The 23,640-nt window shown below is 43.0% G+C and overlaps 1 protein-coding gene across 1 annotated transcript in view; it reads left to right on the forward strand.

Moving 5' to 3' along the window:
* Nucleotides 1-23,640, forward strand: part of mapk8ip1b (mitogen-activated protein kinase 8 interacting protein 1b) — a gene marked incomplete at its 5' end in the record, with an annotated part of 40,873 nt that overhangs the window by 8,759 nt on the left and 8,474 nt on the right. Inside the window, 3 exons of the mRNA XM_079166049.1 lie at nucleotides 5,061-5,172; nucleotides 16,022-16,279; nucleotides 22,848-22,929. Of these exons, the coding sequence (XP_079022175.1) occupies nucleotides 5,061-5,172; nucleotides 16,022-16,279; nucleotides 22,848-22,929 (452 nt within the window). The remainder of the gene's footprint in view (nucleotides 1-5,060; nucleotides 5,173-16,021; nucleotides 16,280-22,847; nucleotides 22,930-23,640) is intronic.

Below are 23,640 nucleotides of genomic sequence, written 5' to 3' on the forward strand. Positions count from 1 at the left end.
TGGCACAGCTTTTCAGTTTCAACATTGGAGCTATGATCTTCCTCATTGGAACAGCTGAGCACTGTAGCATGTAGCATAAGCGTTGCCAGATTCATACTTGTGCGATAATTCTGCCCGCTATACGATCAATAATGCCTAAAGTGCCATAGTGTACGATAATTTGACCATTTTGTGACACTCAGTCATTAGTAGTTGGGTTTATTCCAGGTAACTATTTAATTAGCTTAACTTATGGCCTTAACTGTTTCCTGCAGAATGTGAACAGCCTTGCAGACGTCAGGCTGATACAGAAATGGTCAGACTGAGACAGGCTTATGGACACATTGCATTATCGCTACGCTTGCTTAAAAAAAGGCAGATGTGGGTCGATTTGTTCTCATGGTTATGACTGGTATCCAATAATTTTCCTCAAAATACGATTATTTTAAGCCTCTCTTACAATAGTTTAACATTTCCCATTTGGCAACGCTGTCTGTTGCCTCCACATGGCTCCCAGCATGGCAACGGCTAAGCCAGCGGCTCTCTGCTAGCAGTGTCAACAGTGCTGACAGAGCTAACAAAGGCAACAGTGCTGACAGAGCTAATGGTGTTTACCTGAAGGGGCATAACAATTTAAAACCTGCGCTCAACTCTTCTGACAGTGGCCAAAACTATGTGAGGATGCAGACTTGATAGCTAGTCAGCTGTTCCCTTGAGGTGCCTGGTTGCTCTTTAGGGTCGTGTGAGGTAACGGTGTCACCGTGATGATATCAGTGGCAGACTGTTGTTACTACAAATCATTTTGCAGCATGTCACTTCCAGTGGTGATGACATAGTAAATGTGTCACAGGATTCTCTGACCTGGACAGCCCAGCCAGACTGCTGAGTCAGCCTGCATTGACCACTGAGGGTGCTGTGAGTGAAGTGATGCTGGGTGGACATTGTGCAGGAACACAATCCCAGGGGAGACCAACAAGGACATGAGGGTATTGGATTTTCTAGGCTATTTGGAGATCCATTTTGTGTTCATTCAGGAAAATAAGATGGGATGTTTTTTTTCCATCTTGAATAATTAGGTCTGTGTGTGTTTGTGCTGATTGCTTGCATACGTATATGCAAAAGTGTGAAGGATTTGAAACATCTCTCAGCCTAGGGGTCAGGTGTATCATGTAAAGGCCCTTTGTTCGATGCCCCCCCCCCCCTTTCCTTTCTCACAGTTCCATATTTCCACTGTCTACTAGGAAATTTAGATTCTTTACAGTTTGGGAAAAAAAATCTAGTAGTAGGAAAAGCCCAGGTGTTACTAATAACACGAACGATTAGGGCTGTCCTCGACCAAAGTCACTAACACTCATACGATTTTGCAACGCATCAATCAGTTGATTTAATTGACAGATCTGTGAAACTAAGTTTCTCCACAAAGAATCATGCAAAAGCCAAATCACCCCCAAAATGTGTGATCGAAGATTTAGACGCCATAATATGTCGATGCTATCCTGACATGCCTGAGCCTTGATGTGTGACAACGGAATTTGCACTGTATTATACACGCTGTTGGTTTTCTTTGGTGTGTGTGCACAGTTCACTGCAGCAAAGGGGTCACCCTGTCCTGTCCAGGTGGTTCATCTCCCAGCACTTCATTTTCCAATCCCTCCCTCCCGTCATTCACTTTTGTCCCCATGACTCTCTCCATCCTTTCACTGTCCGCTGGCTGCTGCCATTTGCACTTTGCTCGGGGTTTGATCCAGTCACAACATCATCCTCTCGCTTCTTGTTCACCGCTCTTGAGACTCCCCTCCCTCTTTTGTCCTTGCAAAGTCCTAATTATAGGTCAATGCCTGCAATTCAGGGTCAATATAAATGACATATTTATGGCCGATGGACTCCGATTGGCATGCAGTGTTTCCTATCCTTCATCCCTTTACTCTTCTTTCTCTCCTCCACCTTTCTCCTCCTCCCTGTAAGTGATGCTGTTAACGAGGACGCACAGGCGCATATTGATTTTGTTCCTCCCCCAGAAATCTATCTGTGTTGTAATAAATTACATTTGTAGTGAACTGATAAGGTTACAGTTTTTGTTATTCCGAAGCAGAGCAGTGTCCCCAGACCAAAGTCTTGTCAATGCAATTCATTTGGGACGCAATAAAGCCACATGTTACTCTGATTATGTCTGGGGGGTAAAGACAAAAACAGCTGCTGACATATTAGCTAAACTGGTTTACTTGAATGACAACCGTGAGGCATTTGTGCTAATAATAGTACAATAATAATTCACTAGAATTAACAACATTTTTTATTTCCAATCTCTAAAATTTGAGATTTGAATAAACAACCCAACTTATATTGTCTGTGAATGATGCATCCATCCATTATGCAAACCGCTAATCCTGTTGAGGGTCACGGGGGGGCTGGAGCCGAACCCAGCTGACATTGGGCGAAGGTACTGTACATCCTGGACAGGACGCCAGACTATCGCAGGGCACGTAGAGACAGACAACCATTCAAACCTACGGGCATACAGGGTATACTAATACTATTAGTGTATCCTGATCTTTCTCTTAAACTGTGCAGAATATCGAGTTTAAACAGAATGAATAGACAAAAGAAAAAGAAGAAAAAAACTCAGCATCCAAATGTTGATTCTGATTCAAATGTCGCCGTTACCATTCGGTACAGCCTTGAAATAGAGATTGTTTACGATTTCTGAAAATTGGTGTGAACTCATGCACCGTCCTGAACAATAAAAGTGAGCAAACTGTCATCCCCCAAGCAGCGGCTTTGAAGGGCGAGGCTGTGTTTGTAGTTCTTATTGCTGTTCGCTGATAGCGAAACACACAGTCGAAAACAATAAAACTGTGCAAACTGTTTTCGATTGCGGCCCCTGGGGGCCGCTTAAGAATAGTGAGTGAGGTGTCAGCAGTCAATCAATAGCAGTAACAAATGCACAATTAAAAGTTCTTTTGAGAAAGTGTGAGTCACTGCAACCGCGAGAGGTCCTTGGGAATGCAGCCATAAATAAGCACCCAAATTATTATGCAGTTTGGTGCAGCAGTATGCAAGATGGACACACACACACAATCACACACTCAAGCACACAGATAAAAAGTTACTGATGCTGCAGCTTTACTTTGTCAGTTGGAGGACAGTTCAGTGACGGTGGATTATTCCACTGGTGATTTTTTAAAGTCTCTTTCTCCCTCTCTTCCTCTCTCTCCATCAGGTGTACATGTGTTTCCATCTGAGATCCTTGATCCCTTACCAATAGATCCACTTTCTTTCTCTTTCTCCCTTCCCATTCCTCAGCCCTTCCTCTCCTGCCTCCTCCAGGGCCTCATTATAGCGGTAAACAGATGCTTCAACCCAGGCTATTTAATTCCCATACCCATATTCCACCACGCGACGGCTAAAGATGGCCGCAGCTGTGCGTAATTTTGTAAGAGGAGACAGCTGCAGTGTCGATGTATCCAGAAATGGCATTAGCATCATGCAACAACATGGGGATCATAGCTCTCCACGTTCACCAGGTTTCTCTGACAGCTTGCTTTTGTGCTCCTTGTGATAACTGCCATCATCTCTTTCCTCCCTCTAATAACATTTTCCTGCTCTTTGACTCGGCCTGTCACGCCCAGGAGGCTGCAGGGTAAAGAGATAACAGGCGGACATAATTACAGATGGGGGAAAAGTGAAGCATTGTTTACTGGAAGCTAATTGAATCATGCCACAGACAGTAGGACGGAACATTTCCCTGCCTGACACTGGAGTGATTTTCCAGGGTTGCTGCAAGAGCAGTGAATCATAGTCTTCCCTGCAAAACATAAACATTGTCTTCTTGGACCTGTAGTATAGACATTTGGATGTAAGATCAGTACATTAAGAAGTACTGTGCCCCCATGGGATGTGCGCATGACAGCCAGAACAGCCACACTGTATCAATATGCTTGTGGAAAACTGATTGACTGGGTACCTTGTAGTTATATGATTAGTTGTGTTAGTGACTTAAAAGTTGTTCTACTTGTGGGGTCGATCAGTTTGTCAGATACGTCATCAACAGGCCTGATTTGCATTACAATTACAGTGAATATTCCTGGTCCCCAGGGGATGAATCCTAATGTTTTGGGGGTTTTGGTCACCATGGCCCAGCACTATTGTCATGCCATCTTATCCACTAAGATCTCCTGAGCACATTCATGCTCCCCAGTGGATGAACCTCCCTGATTTTGGATGCTATGGGCTTACTTTTAGAGCTTGTTATGCCCCTCCCTGGGGCAGCACTATGGGGCGAACAACACTCCACCACAATCTAGACACGTTGCTATGAAGACTGCTGAACATAGTCATGCTCCTCAGAGGATGGCTAACATTTGATAATGAACATTGTGGCCTCCGAAGGCCACCTAGGCTTCTTACAACTTTTTTAGTCTTGTTGATTTTTGGATAAAATAACTTTAGTTCTACGGTTATTTATAACAGAAATCATTTTTAAACTCTGTATCTCCTGAAAAACAACTCAGAAATGTTTAGTTTCTGTCATTAAGTGAGGGGTTAGTTCTTCTCTCAAGCCTGTCATCATTTTTGTTCCAGTAAACTCATAATTTGAGCTGCCATCTGTGATTATGCATTTCCCACTCCCACTATGATTCAGTCTTCTCGTCACTGTAGGTGTGTAGCTATGTCCAGGCTGCTAATCCTCAACCAGCAGTTAAATAACCAGTCGGCTTCCCATCACTTTCCCCCACCAGTCAGATATCTGATGTTGTCTCCGACCAGGAATATACAACTGTCTCCTGCTCGTGGTGTGAAAGTGTTGCCAGTGGCTTTTATGTTTTTGTCATTTTTTTTTTGCCTTTCTGTACTTGAAGGGAGAATTTTAAATGGCCAGAAGTTTGGTGATTGTATTTCCAGAATAAGAGTAGACGTTAGAGTTGCCACCCCGTCAGACAGATAATCCGGTCAAAAGGAGATTTTGAGACGTACTGCTGTGGCTTCGGATAACTGCAGAGGGGATTAACATTGATTTTCTTTCCTCATCTCTCTCCCTTTCCCTTCTACCCCTTCTCACCCTAATCTTCCCCTTCAACCAGGTTGACCCATGACATCAGCCTGGATGAGTTTGAAGATGACGACCTGTCGGAGATTACAGAGATCACAGACGAGTGCGGGATGAGCCTCAACTGCAATGGCCCGGATATAAAGGTAAATGACCACCATAAAGAGTCTCACAAGATTCATTAAATAATATATATATCCTCAGAAGGAAGTCTTCCTCTTTCCAAGCATTTGTATGTAACTCATGAGCTGGTTTGTGTCTGTGGACGTCTATACATTTTTCGCACTTTTATTTCAAATATTCGCTTTGGCAACTCCTTTGTAAGGTTTACAATGTGCCATTGGGCTGTGAAATACAATTTTCACAGATTACGTATTTTTTTTTTTTTAAATCCCATTTTATCTATTTGTTACTAGTTAAAGTACACAACAGTAATTTCCCGGATTTTTAGAAAAATACAAAATAACGAGGCTTACACAATGTTTATGCTCATGCTCATTTCATGAAATTCTATGAGGCATGTTGTCCTGAACAGCTGCTACATTCAGCTTCCTGCCAGCAGAGCAAAAGAGCCCAGAGGCAGAGAGGCCTGATAGACGGCGACAGAGCTGCTCCCTAAAAACCTTGAGTCTGATCACATACGAGTGCCCCGTTGCATCCTGGTTATCTGAATAATTCACACTGAGCTGTTTACCATTTGTTCAAGTCCTCTGAAAATTGAATTGGAGATTTTTTTATTTTGTTTTATTTTCCGGTGAAGAAAGTTTTGGGGTCCCGCTAGCACCCTGGTGTTCTCAAGTTGTTTTGAAATGAGTGGGTCGTAACTGGAGCGCTACTAGGAGAGAGAGAAAGAGATGTGGAGAGGTACAGAGGGAGAAAATAAGCAGAGGTAAATGTATTATTCTGTCAGATCTCTCCGGCTCTGTTCCCAGTGAAACCCTCATCAACCCCTCCTCCTCCATTGAGCTCTGCTACAGTAACCAAGGCAACAGGAGGGTCCAGGATATTTTCTCAGTGTCAATAATACGAGATTTTCTCTTCTGTTACTCGTATTTGATTGTTTTAGGGAGGCGGTGACCTGACAGATGAGGAAATAGCCGTCACAGAGTGCTGGGGACATTTTTAGGTTGAAAAGCCATTTATCCATCTTTCCCTCTGCTTTTTCTGGTCCTCCTATCCAAGGAGCTAATTATAGCCCAGATTGTTGAAGGTGAGGGCTGGAGGTGTGTGTGTGTGTGTGTGTGTGTGTGTGTGTGTGTGTTCGGACTGATGACGCATCACCTTGCAGGGGCCTCACAGAGTTCAGAATCCAAAACGGCTGCTTGACAGCGGCAACAACAACAAACCACACGTGTCATTGACGTCACTCTCAGGTCATGAAACAAACTGTTCAGCGAAGGGTTTTTTGTAACATTGTCTTGTAGGGAAAGAGCAGGCTCTGCTGGTCGGTCTCAACAATATGTTTCCCCCCCTTCTGTCAGTCTCGGAGTGTCATTTGTTCATGGTGGATTGTCTCCCTATGTTAGTTTTGTCACCTCTCAAACATCAGACAGTATCTCAGCCTTATGCCCTCACTATGCCTAAAGGTGCACTGCTGTGCAACGAGCTAAACACGCTCAAGTTTGAAGGCAGCAGTTGGTATTTTACCGGAGGCGATTGAGAAACTGTAAGAACAGTGTTCGATCACCCGCTTCGAACGTTATCAGCCTATTGAATCGGCGTCGGCCTCATATGGGTCAGAAGTAGCCGGCTACACTCACTAGTGGGTTCAGAAGGCCGTTATCATCTATTCACATGGTTGATCGCCGATACGAATAGAAGAAGACGACACCGATCTCTAGTGGCTGTAGTAGTTTCGACGGGAGCAAAGGAGGAAGTCAGGCAGTGTAGTATGAACAGCGACAAAGACAGTTTGGGGCGGAGATCGATGGCGACGGATGAGACAAACAAACACAGGACTTTCACCCAGGATACCAGTGTTCTTGTCCCGTGTCAAACCAAAAGTCAACGTTGACTTATTTCACTGTGCTTTTGTTACTTAACTTACATACTTCTTTAAAGATAAGATAAGATCTAAATTCGGGAAGTGAACATTGGACGTAGATTCGTCAGCTGGACACATGAAAACATATTTACTCTCAGCTGGGTGGGATGGACTGAAGTTCTTTCTGCTTCTGCCATATTTAAGCCTTCATCAAAGACCTTAGAGGCAGCTTTATTTTTTAAGTGTTTGATGGAGGCCCGGCCTTCTTATAAATGTATGATGAGGCGGTACTTCAGGACGTCGGGTGACTGGGATGGAGGGGGGCCCGGACTGGTGACCTCATCAGTGAGCTCATCACCCCTGGGGAGTTTCAGGAAACATCTTGTCTCATCAATAATGGACGGTCACATGGAAGGAGCTTCACTCACCCCAGACAGGCGTGGTGTCTGCCTCAGCAGGGACATGTGTCTGTGTGTGTATGTGTGTGTGTGTGTGTGTGTGTGTGTGTGTGTGTGTGTGTGTGTGTGTGTGTGTGTGTGTGTGTGTGTGTGTGTGTGTGTGTGTCAAGGGGTTTATAGGAAGGGATCAGAGGGCGTGTCCGAGCTAATGCAGACATTATATAAAAGCTGCTAGAGTTCAAACTGGGTTCTAATCTCATTAGCATTTTAAGATTGTTGTGGTGTTATAGTACACTTACAACAATACAAAAGGGCATTCAAATGTATTTTTCATCTCCTGTGTCTCACTGCCACACTTCATTCCGTGACACCAACTCGTGGCTTCTTTTGACCGCTAAAATATTTCAGAGAAGAAAATGAGGAGAAATCACAAGGATCACAAACCAAAACACATTTATGAACAGACAACATATAGATCCAACAAGGGTGTTCCTCAGTGTCATTTTATTTTCTTCAAAATGTTCCCTACGGTGGCTCTTGCGACACACTTCTTTCCACATGAGTGCAGAAGGATTTATTTTGAATCTCTTGGACACAGAAAAAGAAAGTCCCTACCCAGTAACTATCAAGTCAAGAGTCTAAGGAACTCAACATTGTTGACTAGAACCACTTTTTCACAACAGGATTTTAACTTTACGACCTTTTTGAACACAAGAAACTTACCCTGCATCTCAAAAGGAGTAACCAAGTTCTTCATTTTGTTTGTAGCCCAAAAAGAGTGTCTGCTGTGGGAGCAGTACTTTCCTGTAGCTAAGGAACTACTGGGGCAGAGTCAACAGTGCAGAACGACACTGGCTGGCCGAACACAAACCTCAATGATGCAACAGCTTGTGTACAGGAGGGATTTCTAGTAGTGTCAAAATTGTATCTATTGAAATCCAGGTAGCAGGAAAGATTGCCTGAGATTAAACATAGCTTTATTTGCTAATTATTTATTTTCTGTTACAGACATTAAAGAGGGAGAAAAGCACTGTGTCACTGTCGCAAACCTCGCTTCTCTTGCTTTTTGATCGGTCTAATGTTAATGCTCCTTGCTGCTCCTCAGATGTGGTGAAAACACAAACATGAATGTGCCAAATGGACTCTTAGTTCCAGAGTTTAGCTCCTTTGGTTGAACAGGCAGATTGGTTGTGAACAGAAGCTCCACACAGAGAGAGAAAAATAAAATGTGGAGCAGCTCACGTCCAGAAAGAAGCATGAAGAGATTTGTTGTTCCTTAGAGACTTGTAATGACAACATGCATTATCTCAACCACTCTACCTCTGTGGTGTGTGTGTGTGTGTGTGTGTGTGTGTGTGTGTGTGTGTGTGTGTGTGTGTGTGTGTGTGTGTGTGTGTGTGTGTGTGTGTGTGTGTGTGTGTGTGTGAGAGAGTGGGTGCTGGGGGGGTCATTTGTCATGTGCAAATGGTTGAAAAAGTCACATGTCGGGCAGGGGTCAGTTAGTGGGCAATAGCATTAAGTGACTGTAGAAACACTCACACATGTATCTATACACACAGATATACTATAATTGTTATTGTGCCCTCTTTTGTAACATTGTATTAGAAATAGACAAAGACATTTGTCAAATGAAATGTTGACACCACTTCAAACAAAACATAAAAATTAAGTTTGTTGTCTTCGCATTAACCAAAATGATCAAATCCAATGTGACATTTTGTTGGCTGTCTGAGATATCAGATACATCACATAATTCTTCTTCTTTATTCCCCAAATGTGTGCAGTTTTCTTGCCTTCATCAGAGTGGTATCTGAGGTTGTTTCTGGCTTGATTTTAGCCCATTGTTTAATCAAGTTATTCAAAACAACATCACGACGGCCTTGTGCGGTCTGAACTTCTAAGATTAAGGTGCAATACGGAATACAGAACATTTATATAGCAGCTAACAACTATTTGCATTGTCTGTATAGTGGAGTGATGTCTACCTGAGCAGAGAATGAAGTTGCTCCGCTTCTGTGTGTGTGTGTGTGTGTTGTAATCCAAGCTTCTCCTTGTTTTATTGACATAGCCGGGCCGGCCCCGCATGCTTTTAGGACATGTTGGTGCATGTGCGCATGCTCAACTGGCTAGCTAACGGCCGCCCGCTCTGCACTGCGCTCATAGGGCGGTTACGGCTGATAACCCCGTCTTCTCGTAAGCGACGCGCTCACCTACCGGTTCCCCCTCAGGTAAACACCGTTAGCCCTGTGGTTTGCACTGTTAGCACCTGCTCAGCCGTCGCCATGTTGAGAACCGATAGAAATGCTCCCAATAAATCACCTTTAATGTATTGCCCAGAATATGAAGGCATGTAAAAAAGGGTGTAGAAACTTAATTTGTACGTATGAGCTTCATGTCAATTCAACATCATATTCAAATATGAGGAGGAGCGGTTTGTTTGTGTTTATGAATCTATTATGAATACCTATATAGATATTTCTGTACAGTATATTAGCCATGTAGTTGGGAATGTGAATAAACCTTTGTTCCAATAGAGATGATTGATGTTATCTACCTCTTAAAAACACTTTATTAACAGTGTTGAACTCCATCAATGCGCATCGGCAAAACAGATCTCATTAACCCAGATAGGAAGAGGGAGGGAGATATACAGAGAGAGTGGGCGAGTTAGAGAGGGAGAGAGGAAGCAGTACAACAAGAGAGAGCTGAGTGAGAGCGATGAGGCAGAGAGGGAGGCCAGCAAAACACTTACAAGAGGAGAAGGAGACCTATTTCCATGGCAACAGTGTTTCTCTCACCTACCCCATGTGTCAGAGCTGAAAATACATGCAATACAGTGTTCACACACACACACACACACACACACACACACACACACACACACACACTGCCCCCATGGATACTGCTCACGTCATGTCATCCACACATGGTAAGCAGAGAAGAAGCTGCCTCATCAACACAAACAAGAGAAGCCCTTTGTATCTCTGGTCCTTTTTAAGAGCATCATCCCCTGTCATATGTTGTTGTTGTTGTTTGCTGAGAGTCAGCTGTTTGTTGATATTCATGCATTTCCATGGACACTAGCACCCCATTTACTGGGAGTGATCATAAACTGTGCTGGATGACGCGTCTCCACAAGAATGAGGACAAAATAACCCGGAAGCAGAAGCGGCCATTTTGCTCTTCGGACGTTATTTGCAGCCAGAGACGGAGGGTACATCCAAAGTCTCTTAATTGCATCTCCGTTTCCCTCACTTGCGTCCTTTCCTTGCGTCTTAGTCCCTCCCACCAGGGATGCTCGGAAGGAAACCATTCAAGGAGAAAGGAAACGAGGAAATATTTTTTAAGAGATATGAGATGTCATTTCCTCAGTTGCATCATGTGAAGCAACATCTGTTTCTGATGAAGGTGGCCGCTGATCAGCAGCTGATCACAGCTGATCACAGCTGATCACAGCTGGATCAGCTTTTAGTCGGCTTATACAGCTGGAGAGACTTTTGAGAAGTGTGTGTCTGTTCACATGATCACTGTACTTAATAATAGTAACTAATAAATACCCAGTTATCATCACTGCCAGAGTAGAGGTGTTTGCTCTCTGTAGCCTGTTACCTCTTTAACAAACTGTTCCGTGTCCTGTTTATAAGCGCAGGATTGATTTCTACTGGCAGGATGCGTTTGACTTATTTATGACTAATTTGAGTCTGTATGTTTTGAAATTGGGACTGTGACGTCATTATTAAATAACCCAGAATATGATTATGGTTTCTCTTAAATTATATAACTCATCAAACCCAACACTCAGGAATGATCAGCCTCACGTGACCGAATGAAATGATGATACATGATGTAAAAAATGTTTTGTCTCTCCAGTTCTCTCTGACTTTAATTATATCCATAATAAAAGTTATTGAGGCAAATATCAGATCATGAAAAGACAAATCTTTCTAATAAATGAAGAAAGTTGTTTGTGGTCCTTTTGTTCAGTTTACAAAGAACATATTTAAACCAGATGGTGAATCAGAAAACTAATTAAATTTGTATAGGTCCGATCGGCTGCAGCGTCCAATCACATAACTGATGAACAATGAGGGGGCGAGTCAGCCGCTAAAACACTTCCTGGAAGGCTGTTCTCGTGCGTCCTCGCTCATGGCTCCTCGGAGATCCCTCCTCGATCCTCGCTCATCAGATCAGAAATAAGTGCTTTGTAAACTCAGAATTTGAAATAATAGTGATTTATTATATTTAATTAACATATATGCCTTCAGATCCTTCTTCTCTCCTTCACTAGTATTTACAATTCATATAGTTGATACTCTGTCATGGAATCTGATGTCCCATTTGCAACGAATCTACACAAGATCTTGGTTTTATATATTGTCTTTTTGGACCTTTTTCTTTATTTATTATTGCAAAGTGTATTGATTCTATTGGCTTTTACTTTATTTTTGTAATGCCTGGATGGAGCTCAGCAGCACGCTTTGTGATTTTTCAGCTGTCTTGTGTCATTGTATTTGACTTATTGGTGTGTTACTGCCCAACTCGGGCTGTTCTGATTGGACGAGAGCCGAGCATCAGTAACTTGGAGGCAGCAGTATCTTCTCAGCCTCCTCATCGTCACCGAGCCCCTTGTCTCTTAGCAACAGGGGCCTGGGCTCTCTTAAAGGGGCCAGGCATGATTTGAGGTCATAAAACATGAGAGGACGAGTAGAGGCCCGCTGCATTAGCACGCATTGATCGTCAGTAGGTGAAAAGGTGAACCGGCCGAGAGAGATGAGAGACAAAAGGAAAAACAAACGATGGCTGTGGTGTGATTACGGGCACAGAGACAGACAGACAGACATCAGTGTGGTGTGACTGTGCTGAAAATACAGGACAATCATCGCATATATACCATATTTTCCCAACCCCAAGATGAAAACTCAAAATAACCTCTTCTTCCTCCTTTTCCTTTTTTTTGTCTTTTGTTGTAGTTCTGGAACAAGGGATGGATGGATATATGGAGGGATGGATTGATTGACAAGTGGACTGATTGATGGATGGATAGATTGACAGATAGATGAACAGGTGGATTGATAGACTGATGGATATTTAAAGGAGGGGTGGATTGATGCACGATGGTTGGATGATTAATGTATACACATGCAGGATGGACGATCGATGGATGCTTGATTGATGTCTGGACAGATGCTTGATGGATGGATCGTACGATGATTGATGTATAGACATGTATGATGGATATTGATGGATGGATGCACTGACGGGTGCACAATGTCATGATAAGGTCAGGATGAGAGGACAGACCATAGAGGGATGAATGGATGGATGGATTAATGTTGGAGGGAATTACTACACTTGTACAATGCAATGGCGGATGTGTTTTTTTAAGCAACTTTATTTATAACAAATTGAAAATGACTATCAAATATCTGATGCTGTACAATTTTAATAAAGGATCATCTACAATTAATCAGGGATGATGGATATGTTATTGATGGCCAAATGATGAGTCGCTTAAAAGGTTGCTGCCGCAAAGAATTATGGGACGGCATTATCTCCGTTCTTTTCATAAACGATGGTCCAGTGCACCCTATGCATCTTGATGTTTCGTCCAGCTCTTATCATGGCTGCCGCTGAGATTAGTCCGGGTCATTTCACTCAGTTGGTACCTTCCTAATCAGAGAAGACTAATCAACTGCTGTCTGTGTCTCTCTATAGACGTTTTCTGCCCTGACATTTTTTTGAGTTTGTATTTTTGAGGGAGCTATTATCTGCTATATTTCATTCCAAACTAACATTTTGGTTCATATCCAGCTTCCATTGTGTACACCTGCAGTGGGGTTTTTAATAGTGAACATCACATGGTGTATTTACCTGTGACTGATGACCACAAAACAACTGTTAAATACAACATGTGATATTTCTTCCTAGTTACAATCTCAGGGAGGTTTTGTATTGGTATGGTATATATTGGTAAGTCCAAAAATGACAAACGCTTCCCGTTTTAGTCCCAATTCAAAAAGCTGAGAGAGAGAGAGAGAGAGAGAGAGAGAGAGAGAGAGACCGACCCCCCTCTGGATATCTGTGGTCGGAGTTTCGCTGCATACAAATGTGCTTGAAGGCAACACTTAACACACCGCTCTGCTACATTTACAAAGGAAAGCACATGCTCTTTCTCATTGACTGAGAAAGAGCCAAAATGGAGGTTTAAATAAAGACACAGTTATAACCAAGGATTAAATACTGTGCACATGACTGAAAATGATGATTACAGACGATATGAATGCTGTTAAGTGAATGATTGTAAAGTGAGCGCTACGTGGAAGCGTTAGCTAGCCTCACAGCTCTGCTGTCACTGATTATCTCTCCTGAAACAGTCCAGACTGTGGTGAATGTTGTTGTCATGGCGGCTGAGCGTTAACACAACTCTCACATTGTTGTCGTCCTGATCCTGGATCAGCTGTGGTGCAGCTCTTTAAGAAGCATGTTGGTTTTCTTTTTCAGTTTTCATTCCCACAGTGCTTTGATCCCTGATCACGACACCCTGATGTGTATCTGATTATATCACGATGATATTAGATGATATTATCATTTAGCCTTTTAGAATTATTTAGTAAAAAATGAGTTTATCAACAACTGACTCACAATTTCCATATTTGGAATGCTAATTTAGATGCTTCTGAATGTCGGGTAATTCATTAGGTGCATGCTACCCATCTGTACTGGGCTATGGATACTGGGTAATGGTAAAATGATGGATGTTTTCATGCAGTCATATGAGGAAGAAGAGACTCTTCCAACAGCAATAAGCTGCCAGGTGATCCGACTGATGAAAATACTGCAGGTTTAGAAGCTTTTTAAGTCAAAGTGCCACAAACCAGTCGGTTAATTCTGTCCGATTTTATTTAATTTCACATTCTTCTTGTGTTGTAGTTCTTATTAGACTGACAGCTTTGGTGTTGTGAGCTTGCATATGTGTGTATCTGCATGTTTGTGTGTTTGCCATGTGGAGTAAAGAGGGAGCTAAGGACTGTAATAGGCTTAACAGTGGCTTGATGTCCATTTCAATGCATCTACATCACATCTACCAACAGGAGGAATTACTGTGTGTGTGTGTGTGTGTGTGTGTGTGTGTGTGTGTGTGTGTGTGTGTGTGTGTGTGTGTGTGTGTGTGTGTGTGTGTGTGTGTGTGTGTGTGTGTGTGTGTGTGTGTGTGTGTGTGTGTGTGTGTGTGTGCTGTAGCTGCAGAGATACTGATGGTAAGTGAAGCAGACTGTGCTGTCCCAGTGCCCTCTGACTTACTCTGTCTCCCAGATGACCCCGGTGTTTGTCACATGCGTTTGATTTCAGCAGCAATGTTAAAAGACAGTCAAAGTGAAACTCATCACAGCATGAAACAACTGCTGTGATTTGGTTGAGTTTGTTAGTCTATAAGTTGCCTTGTGGAATGTGTGGAAACAATCAAGCCAAGCGGAGCGTAAAGCAAGAGGAACCTCTTGGGGAACTCACCGCAGGGACCAGGTTCCAAATTAAGTTCCCCCCGTAAAAAGCCCTGGTCGTGAACTTGTAGGGTGGGGTTTGCAGGGATGACTTTCGCTGATTGGTCAAACACACAGAGTGCCACTGCTTCACCTCGTGTACCGCTTTATTCATAACACAAGTACTCTAGTATTGATTTCGGACCATTTTAGGTACGAGGGGACAGCATTTGTCTTTGTTTGATAACATAAAAAGGCTTCCCGACTCAATTAAAAAAAGACAGAGAAAGAGGGCGAGCGGGAGAAGACACAGCACAGAGATGCTGAGGAAATATATATAATTTATGATTGTTTGACAGCGGTTACGTTTTAAAAGCACAAATAAATAACCATCAAACACTCAACGGATGATTTACTGTGGAGACAGATGCTCCGTTTCATTTTCCTCCTCTGCATTTCATTCATTTCATCCAACGTGCATCAGTAAATACAGCGCAAGTAAGGTTTTTTATTGTCCGCGTGTCTTTGAGGAGAAACGGTTGGACACACTGCGCTGCAGGCTGCAGAGAGAGTTTACTCCTGCCACCGCCACCAGCAACATTTCAACGCAATCCATCAACAGTTGTTGCTGAGATATTTCAGTCTAGATCAAAGTTGTGGACCGACATTGCCGTCCTTAAAGCCATGCGGATAGCAAGGTTATAGGTTACCAGAAACATGGCAACAAGCATGGATAAGATCAACACAACTGGTTGTGGGTCAACTTATTAAAGACATAACTCTTAAGAGTTCCTTCATCAACATGACAATCATTTGGTTAACTGCTCCTGCATTCTCACTTCATCACTGTAGGTAAAAGCTGCCATGTGGAGAAGCTGAATTGTCTATCTCTGCTCTCTGCTTTAAGCAGCTCAGTGTTTGGCAGCGAGAGAGTTAAAGGCAGAAGCCTCTAATTGGCCGACTCAGTCTCCTCATCTCATCCCCCCCCACACACACACACACACACACACTCTCTCTCTCTCTCTCTCTCTCTCTCTCTCTCTCTCTCTCTCTCTCTCTCTCTCTCTCTCTCTACGTCTGCCTCTCTCTCTCTCATTCTCTGCCTCGACTGACGGCGCGTCTGCTCCAACCCCTGCAGGGCCGTGTGAGGCGAGGAACCAATAGCATGTCGGGGAGGGCAGAGCTGGGTGCTGTCGGCCAGCTCCAGGCAGAGATGCTGCATTTGGAACTCATCGACGGTGCTGACGGTTACCGCTGTGACAAAGAGTCCTCGAAGGCGTCAGCCATCGCATCCCCGCCAGTCACCAAGGACCCTGCGGCACCTGTTACTATGGATACCTACCGGCCCAAGAGACCCACGACCCTTAACCTCATCTCGATTGTGCCGCGCACACAGGTAGAGCCTGATAAACCTTATCCACTCACACACACACACAGTTTCCAGCAGATGATTGAATATTGATCAATAAGAAGGAGGAGTGGACTTGCAGTGAAGACGATTTTTGTCTGTCTGTCTGTGCGTCTTGCCTGTCTGGGTTCCTCTTCACACACAAATGTAAATATGTATCAACAACCTGCCTGACATCATCATTGGATTCACTACAATTGTTTCTCTGACAGGATGTGTTCACTGGACTGAACAATGGCATCAATTGTCAAGACAGAGATTTTTTTTTCTCCGTTGGTGCCCGTCTCTGTTTGTGTTTGAATGCTGCTGGACCTCGTGACTGTGTGTGTGTTCGTGTTCGTGTACGTCAATCTTTGTGAGGACCAATTTCCGCTTTATGCCCCAGAGGGGGAAGACATTTTGTCTTTGGGGGTTACTTTTAGGCTTAAGGTTAGAACTAGGTTTAGATAAGATAAGATAGTGGGCAATAGTGCTTACCACAGCTGCAATCAACAGTACATAGCCAGCAAGACAGTGCAGAGGTGCACCAAAGACACAGTAGAAAAATATGTAAATAAGTATTGAACATATCCTGCACGTACCTTGAGACATAAAATATTGGCATCATAAAGACCATAAACACAAATACATAAAACTACATTCAACAGTGCCTCCTTCCTGTGAACTACCAAGAAAGAACCTGTGTTCGTGTGTTAAAGACATTGGGAGGAAAGAAAGTTTGAAGCTACATAACGTACGGTATTAATAAGGGTCCTCACAAGTTTAGACATACAAACATGAGCATGTGTGAGTGCGCAAGTGTTGATTAATGCATGTTGATCTCATGTCAACATGCTTTGTGTGTCCGTCCACCTCCTGTTCATACAGCAGAGCTATGGTCCATGTTTTTCTTCACGAAGTGTGTGTGTGTGTGTGTGTGTGTGTGTGTGTGTGTGTGTGTGTGTGTGTGTGTGTGTGTGTGTGTGTGTGTGTGTGTGTGTGTGTGTGTGTGTGTGTGTGTGTGTGTGTGTGTCTGTATTAAACACAGACTTCTGCAAGTTCCTCCAATTTAAACTGCTAAATATATCGTTTGTAACTACACACAAGCGTTTTCTGATATGATCTGACGAATGACATCATTCGCCGGAGACGTTACAAATTCACTTTTGAGAAATGAATCAATTCCATGATGTGACGTCGATGTGGTTAAGGTTGGGTTCGGGTTAGGCACAAAGACGACTTGTGAGATTTAGGAGAGGATCATGGTGTGTTGAGGTTAGGGGATTTATGTCGCCATCGTTACAGTAATGAATGTGTGATTTAAAATGATGTGAAGATCATTGTCAGTGTTGACATGTGTGTTGGTCCGTCCATGTCCGCGTATGAGGGGTCACCTGATTTTAACCTGTTCTTCTATTTAGAGCAATTTCAGACAAAATACACCTCATGCTCACAAAATACACAGAACTGCACAACTGTACCCCTGGTAGACATAGGGTGCTAAAGTAATCCTTTGACATGGGAAAATCTTACAGTTTTAGTTCAATACAGGCATTTTGTTTCAGCCCTTGGTTGTATATTGTGGCGGCGATTGTTTTCCCCTCCTCAGAGTATGGCATGTTATGCTGGGAAGGAGGTGTACAGTGGGTTAGTCAGAACGCGTCAGCATAGGCTCCTGATTGTGAGAGAAGTGAGAGTAAACCATACCGTAAATGTGCTGTAAAACCAAATGCTCTGAAAGAGGCTAAACCAGAGTTGGTGATACTTTTCTTTGAGTTTATCGCCATGAGCGAACCCTTTCACAGCAAACCTACCTGCCAGGCTCTGTAGAACTGTACATGTCTGCATGGTGATACTCTTGTTTTGCAATGTATACATTAATCTATAGTGAGTTTGCCACTGAGTCTAACATACACGCTCCCACAGTGAAGGCTGTCAGCGTGATCAACCAAGCAGCTCTATATTTGTCTGCGCTTTGTTCTTTGCTCAGTTTCCATGAGGTGGAAACAAGCCGACTGTTCTTGCTGCTGTGCCTGTGATCGCGTGTGTGTGTGTGTGAGTGTGTGTGTTTGAGCTGTCAGAACTGGAAAGCATAAAGGGAATAATTGCTCTGAAACATTTTTCTTCTTGGGAAGTCTTCCTGTCTCCTGGGACATTGTTCACTCTCTTCATTCAGCAGCTAGGAAACTAAAACTATTTCAATGATAAGTGGGTGAAGGTTTCCCGAAAGTGGCCTTTGCATGAACTATGAAGACATGAAGCAACAGACAACGTGTGGTTGACGTAACATCCATCAGCAGCAGATGTTGGGTGATCATGACTCAGTAAAAAATATATATAATATATTGTCTCCGCACAGCTCTCAACATGGCGACAGCTCAGCCGTCAGCTACAAACTAACGGTGCATATAGTGTTGACAGTGCAAACAGCGGCAACAGGGTTTGTGTGTGTGTGTGTGTGTGGGGGGGGGGGGGGGGGGGGGGGTTTAGTGTTTGTAATGAATTTGTCTGTTTAATGTGAGGATCTATAGCTGTTTGCTCCGTGTTATGAGTTTCATCTATAAATCATTAGCTTTAATTTATCACTCACAGACTCGAATGCTTAAAGCGAATTGAACCACCTGGTTGTCAGAAAAGCTGTTTGCTCTGCAAACTGCTGTGAAACCTTTATGGACATTTTGCATATGACTCAGGAATCATAACTGGATAACATTCAAGCTTTGATTATGTATAAAATGACGACACTCTCCATTAGAAAGGCTGTGTTTTCTTGTGCTTGTTTGATGGATAAAACACATGTCTCTGCTCTACTGCAGTACAATGGAATAATGTTCCCGCAAATCTTAAATTGATAACAGAGCGCCTTCAATGTGTCCTTGAAAAGATGTATCATACTCTATCTTATCCATACTTTGTCATAAGAGCTTGGACCACGAAAGCCTAGCCAATTTATGCCCCTATCATACCTGATGAACACACCTGGATGCATGTGTTCATCAGGTATGATAGGGGCATAAATTGTCTCAGCTGTGGATGACATACACAAAGTGTTATAGCTTAATGTTTAAAAAGGCCTTGTACGTAACCAGCACGTCTCTAGGTGAGACACTATAACAGCTCCAGCTGACAGAGAAAGTTCACACCAAACACAAAGCGAGTTTGACCACGGGATCATTTATGTTTATACCTGTCACTCGCGTTTGACATGCCGGAGAGAGGACGAGCGGCTTACATGCATGTAGACACCAACAACAATTCATCAGCCGTGTCCGAAATAACCACTATGCTGCTTTGTACATGTAGTGGAAGTCCCAGACACTGAAAACCAAACGCCATCGTGTCTGGGTTCATAGCATCATCCAAAGGAGCCCGGTGAATTTTGTCAGCTGTGAAAAGGTCTCTTTGGTGTGAACACAGCATCAGTCAGGCAGCGCAGACACGATTCAAATGAGTTGAGATAGATGAGTAGTGATGATCTCCAGGCAGTTCGTACTGTAACAAGAGACAGAGAGGGAGAGAGACAGCACACCGGCTGACTGTTTCCAGGTCAGTGGATCGGTAAAAATGCAAAAATATACAATTAGCTCTGCATCATTTGGCAGCGAGTGACAGAGTCCTGTGGTTGAGAAAAAGCAGCTCCGAACGCCGACCAGGGTTAGAGCAGCGAGGCTTTTTGAAAAGCAATATTTTTAGACCCAATTATCTGCTGAGTACCAGCGTTTTGTGCCAGAGAATTACAGAGTGAGGAATCGTATAAAGCACTAACATACGTTTTAAGGCAGATATGTTTTAAGGCGATAGAAATACAAGCAATTTTCTAAGGAGTACATCAATGATTTTAGCCACAACATTAAAGTAAAAGCTCATGTGCAGTCTAATGAGCTCTTAGCAGAAACGGGGGCAGGTTTTATTTCCCAGATTGTCTCGTCTGAAGCTGCTGAAGTAAAATGATTCAGACAGAAAAACAGGATGGAGTCTTAATCCGAGTCCGACTTTAATCTCTCACCTGGCTTGAGGACACTCCTTATGTTGATGTACCGTATGTGTGTCTGTGTGTGATTTGGAAGGTATACCTATATTCTACATTCGTTGAGTTGTACCCAAAAATGCAGGTGGGCGAAGACAATATCAAGGCATCGATAAGTAACATTTGGTTTATATTTCTTTAAAAAACGTATAGCTCTATAAAGCTCTATCTGTAGAAGGCTAATCCAAATGTGGTCAAAGGGTGGAGCTGAGGTGGGAGGAGCAAGAAGCAACCAGCTGATTGCGATAGGCTGAGACTCCTGTCAATCAACGCAAACACTCCCCAACACAGCAAAACTCTGATGTGCAGTTGACGAAGTCATGTGTTATCAGAGTCACTTCCTTCACACGGACACATTCACACTATATCTGAGTCACTGCCCTGAGCAATGATCTTTTCATCACTTTGGTTAAAAAGACCTTTACCTCCGAGATGAATGTTTCCGTCTCACCACCTGCTGAGTCACTCGTTACCACGGCGACAGCTCTGTCCGTATATACGTAGATGGGGGAAGTGAGTCATGCGCGGGGGCGGGCGGACGGACAGAGGAGGAGGATGGGATCTTATTTTGGGCATCAAATCGTCCTCGTCACAGGAGTTTCCAGTTCGACTTCCATCGGTTCAAATCTCCCTTTGCCATCTCTATGCATTTGTAAGATGCTGTGATCTTTGACGGCTTTGTGAACCAAAACATTGACGTGTCGCTAAGTTTTATATTGACATCGAAACCAGCCGTGACAGAGCAACATCAGCATTCATTTGGAGTTCGTGTCCACCTCATATAAGTCCAATATTGAACTCTTTTTTTAGCTGTTTTTTGGTCTCTACCAAATCCTCAGAAAAACATCTCCTTGCTTTACTATTATCCCCAATTAATCTCTAACTGTGTCAGTCTGCTGTTTGGCGCTGGGCAGGTACAGTAGTGTACAGCGGCTTTTGAGAGCTTTTTCACTGAAAACGGCCATAAACTAGGCTACAAGAACACTAAAGTTGTGTTAAACAATCAGCTGAAACTGACTTTAGAGCTCAGTACAGCCGAGGGAGCTGCAGATTTGGTCGGTTCATCACCCCTTTCACATTGTCACCTTGGTTTCGCATTGTCATAGAAATATAAATCGGAAAATAAGGAATACAAAATTAAAAGGAATACTGCACCCCTAAAATGACTATTTGTCCTTCGATTACTCACCGCGTGTTGCCTAGAATTATTGATGAAAACGTGTTTTTTCTCGCGGCGAACAGAAGATCCATAAACAGAAAAATGCAGTAAGTCCTTGATGAATTGAAGTTGAAGGCGGCAGCGTTTAACAACAGCAAAACTATATCAAAACATCCATTTATAAAAGCATGTGTTTGGGAAGTACTGAGCATACAACTGCATAAACGAGACTTGGATTATAATGTAGAAGTTGTGTGAGAGTTTGTAAACAGATTTTTATATATTTTTGATATGTTGCTGTTGTTAAACACGGTATAACTGACTTCAATTCCTCAAGGATTTTTGGCAGTTTTCAGATTCTCATTAGTAGTATTTATGTGTACTTTGGAGACAGGTTAGACTGTGGAACGCTAACAGTCTTTTTCTTCTGCAGTATGGTGACATGAAGGTGACAATCATAACTCGTGCAGCACTTCGAAGACAACTAAAAGCGATTGCGGGCCTCCATTGTTTTGTACGGTAAAGCATGTGAGCACTGACTGACAGGAACTTCATGGTGCATTCAGGTGCACCTTGTAAATTAAAATGAAGTCTTGATTGAATAAAAAGCATGACTAAAGAGTAACACTCGGCTGGTAACAAGTATCTCACTGCCCTCTTCACGAGTGTGCTCGGTCGCATGTATCGCCGCACTAAATAGTGATGTCACAGCGTACTGACCACACCCCATAGTACTTTTCTGCATCACTGCAGCATGGTAAGAAATGAAATCAGTAAAGGTCTGTAAAGGTCAGTGTTTTTAATGAATTGATCAATTTCTTAAAAAACTATGTTTTATAGAAATAAGAATAAGGGAGAGGAAACCGTTTTCTAACACGTAAAAAAAGGAAATAACTAGTTTTGTGATCGGAAAATGGCCAAGGTTTCTTGAAAAGTCCTTTTCAATCAACAAATCCCCCAAAACAGCCTAAAGAGACGCCCAGTGTGTGTATATTTGTGTGTATATTTGTGTGTGTGTGTACGTGTACGTGTGTGTTTATCCAGTAGCTTTGGTAAAGGTTTGGTTCCCTTTAAATGCACACCACGGAGCACAGACAAAAGAGTCCCTGCTCATTCAACAGAATAAAAGCTTTGTGTGTGTGTGTTTTTGTGTCTGTGTGTGTGCTTGCGTGTGTGTGTGTGTGTGTGTGTGTGTGTGTGTGTGTGCGTGAAATAAGAGAGAGAGAGAGCGAGGGAGACAAAAAGTTGTGTACATTGAGTGTCTGGATCCAGAACTCAGTGACCAAACCTCTCTCTATCTTCCCCTCTCTTTCTCTCTCTCTGTACTACCGATCTGATTTATTCTCACCATTTCCTTCTTCTTCTCTTCCTCTTTTTCTGCGTTTCCACAGGACACACTCAACAACAACTCCTTTGGGAAGAAATACAGTTGGCAGGAGAAGGTTTCGGGCTCGTCCTCGCCTCTTAAAACAGGTGAGCTTTTCTTTCCCACCAGCTCTAAATGAATTTTCTTGCTGTGTTGGTGAGGACTGGGATGTGATGACCGGAATGCTGTCTCTGATATTATTCATCCCTGTGCTACTGACACAGCAGCTGCCACTTGCATTGAGTCTTTCAGTTTTATGTGTCTCTCTGATCCTCAGGGGGACTGTGTCAAAGCTTGGATTAGCTATGCTAAGCTAACTGTAGCTAGCCGAGGCTGCACTATATACTGTATGTGATTTGCCAGCTCGGGGCCGAGCTAGCTGGGAGCTGTCATTGGTCATTGTTACAGCTCTTTTCAGAGCACCACGTGAGGCGAGACTAACCAAACTCACTGCCAACAACTCACCACTGATGGAAGAAGTGATACTTGTTATCTCAATCGTTTAAAAACAATACCAGAACCTCAATCCACTTGGCTTTTATGTGTCATTCAAGCCATGGTGGCAGAATACAGAATGAAACCGTTCTGCTGATATGGTTACCCAATAACCTTGTGTTCACCAAAGAAATGGAAATTGAGCCAAATGCTAAACCGAAATGAGTTTTAATGCTGAAAGAAAGCAGGATACAAACGGTGTGCAGCTTATTTTTGATTACTTTTGGATTTTATTTAGATGCAACTTGCCATTTGATATTTCAGACTATATCACAACTTCGACATAAACTATTTTATCCATTAGGCTGTTATATATTATAGTA

The sequence above is a fragment of the Pholis gunnellus genome (assembly GCF_910591455.1).
Source record: "Pholis gunnellus genome assembly, chromosome: 1".
Classification (NCBI taxonomy): domain Eukaryota; kingdom Metazoa; phylum Chordata; class Actinopteri; order Perciformes; family Pholidae; genus Pholis; species Pholis gunnellus.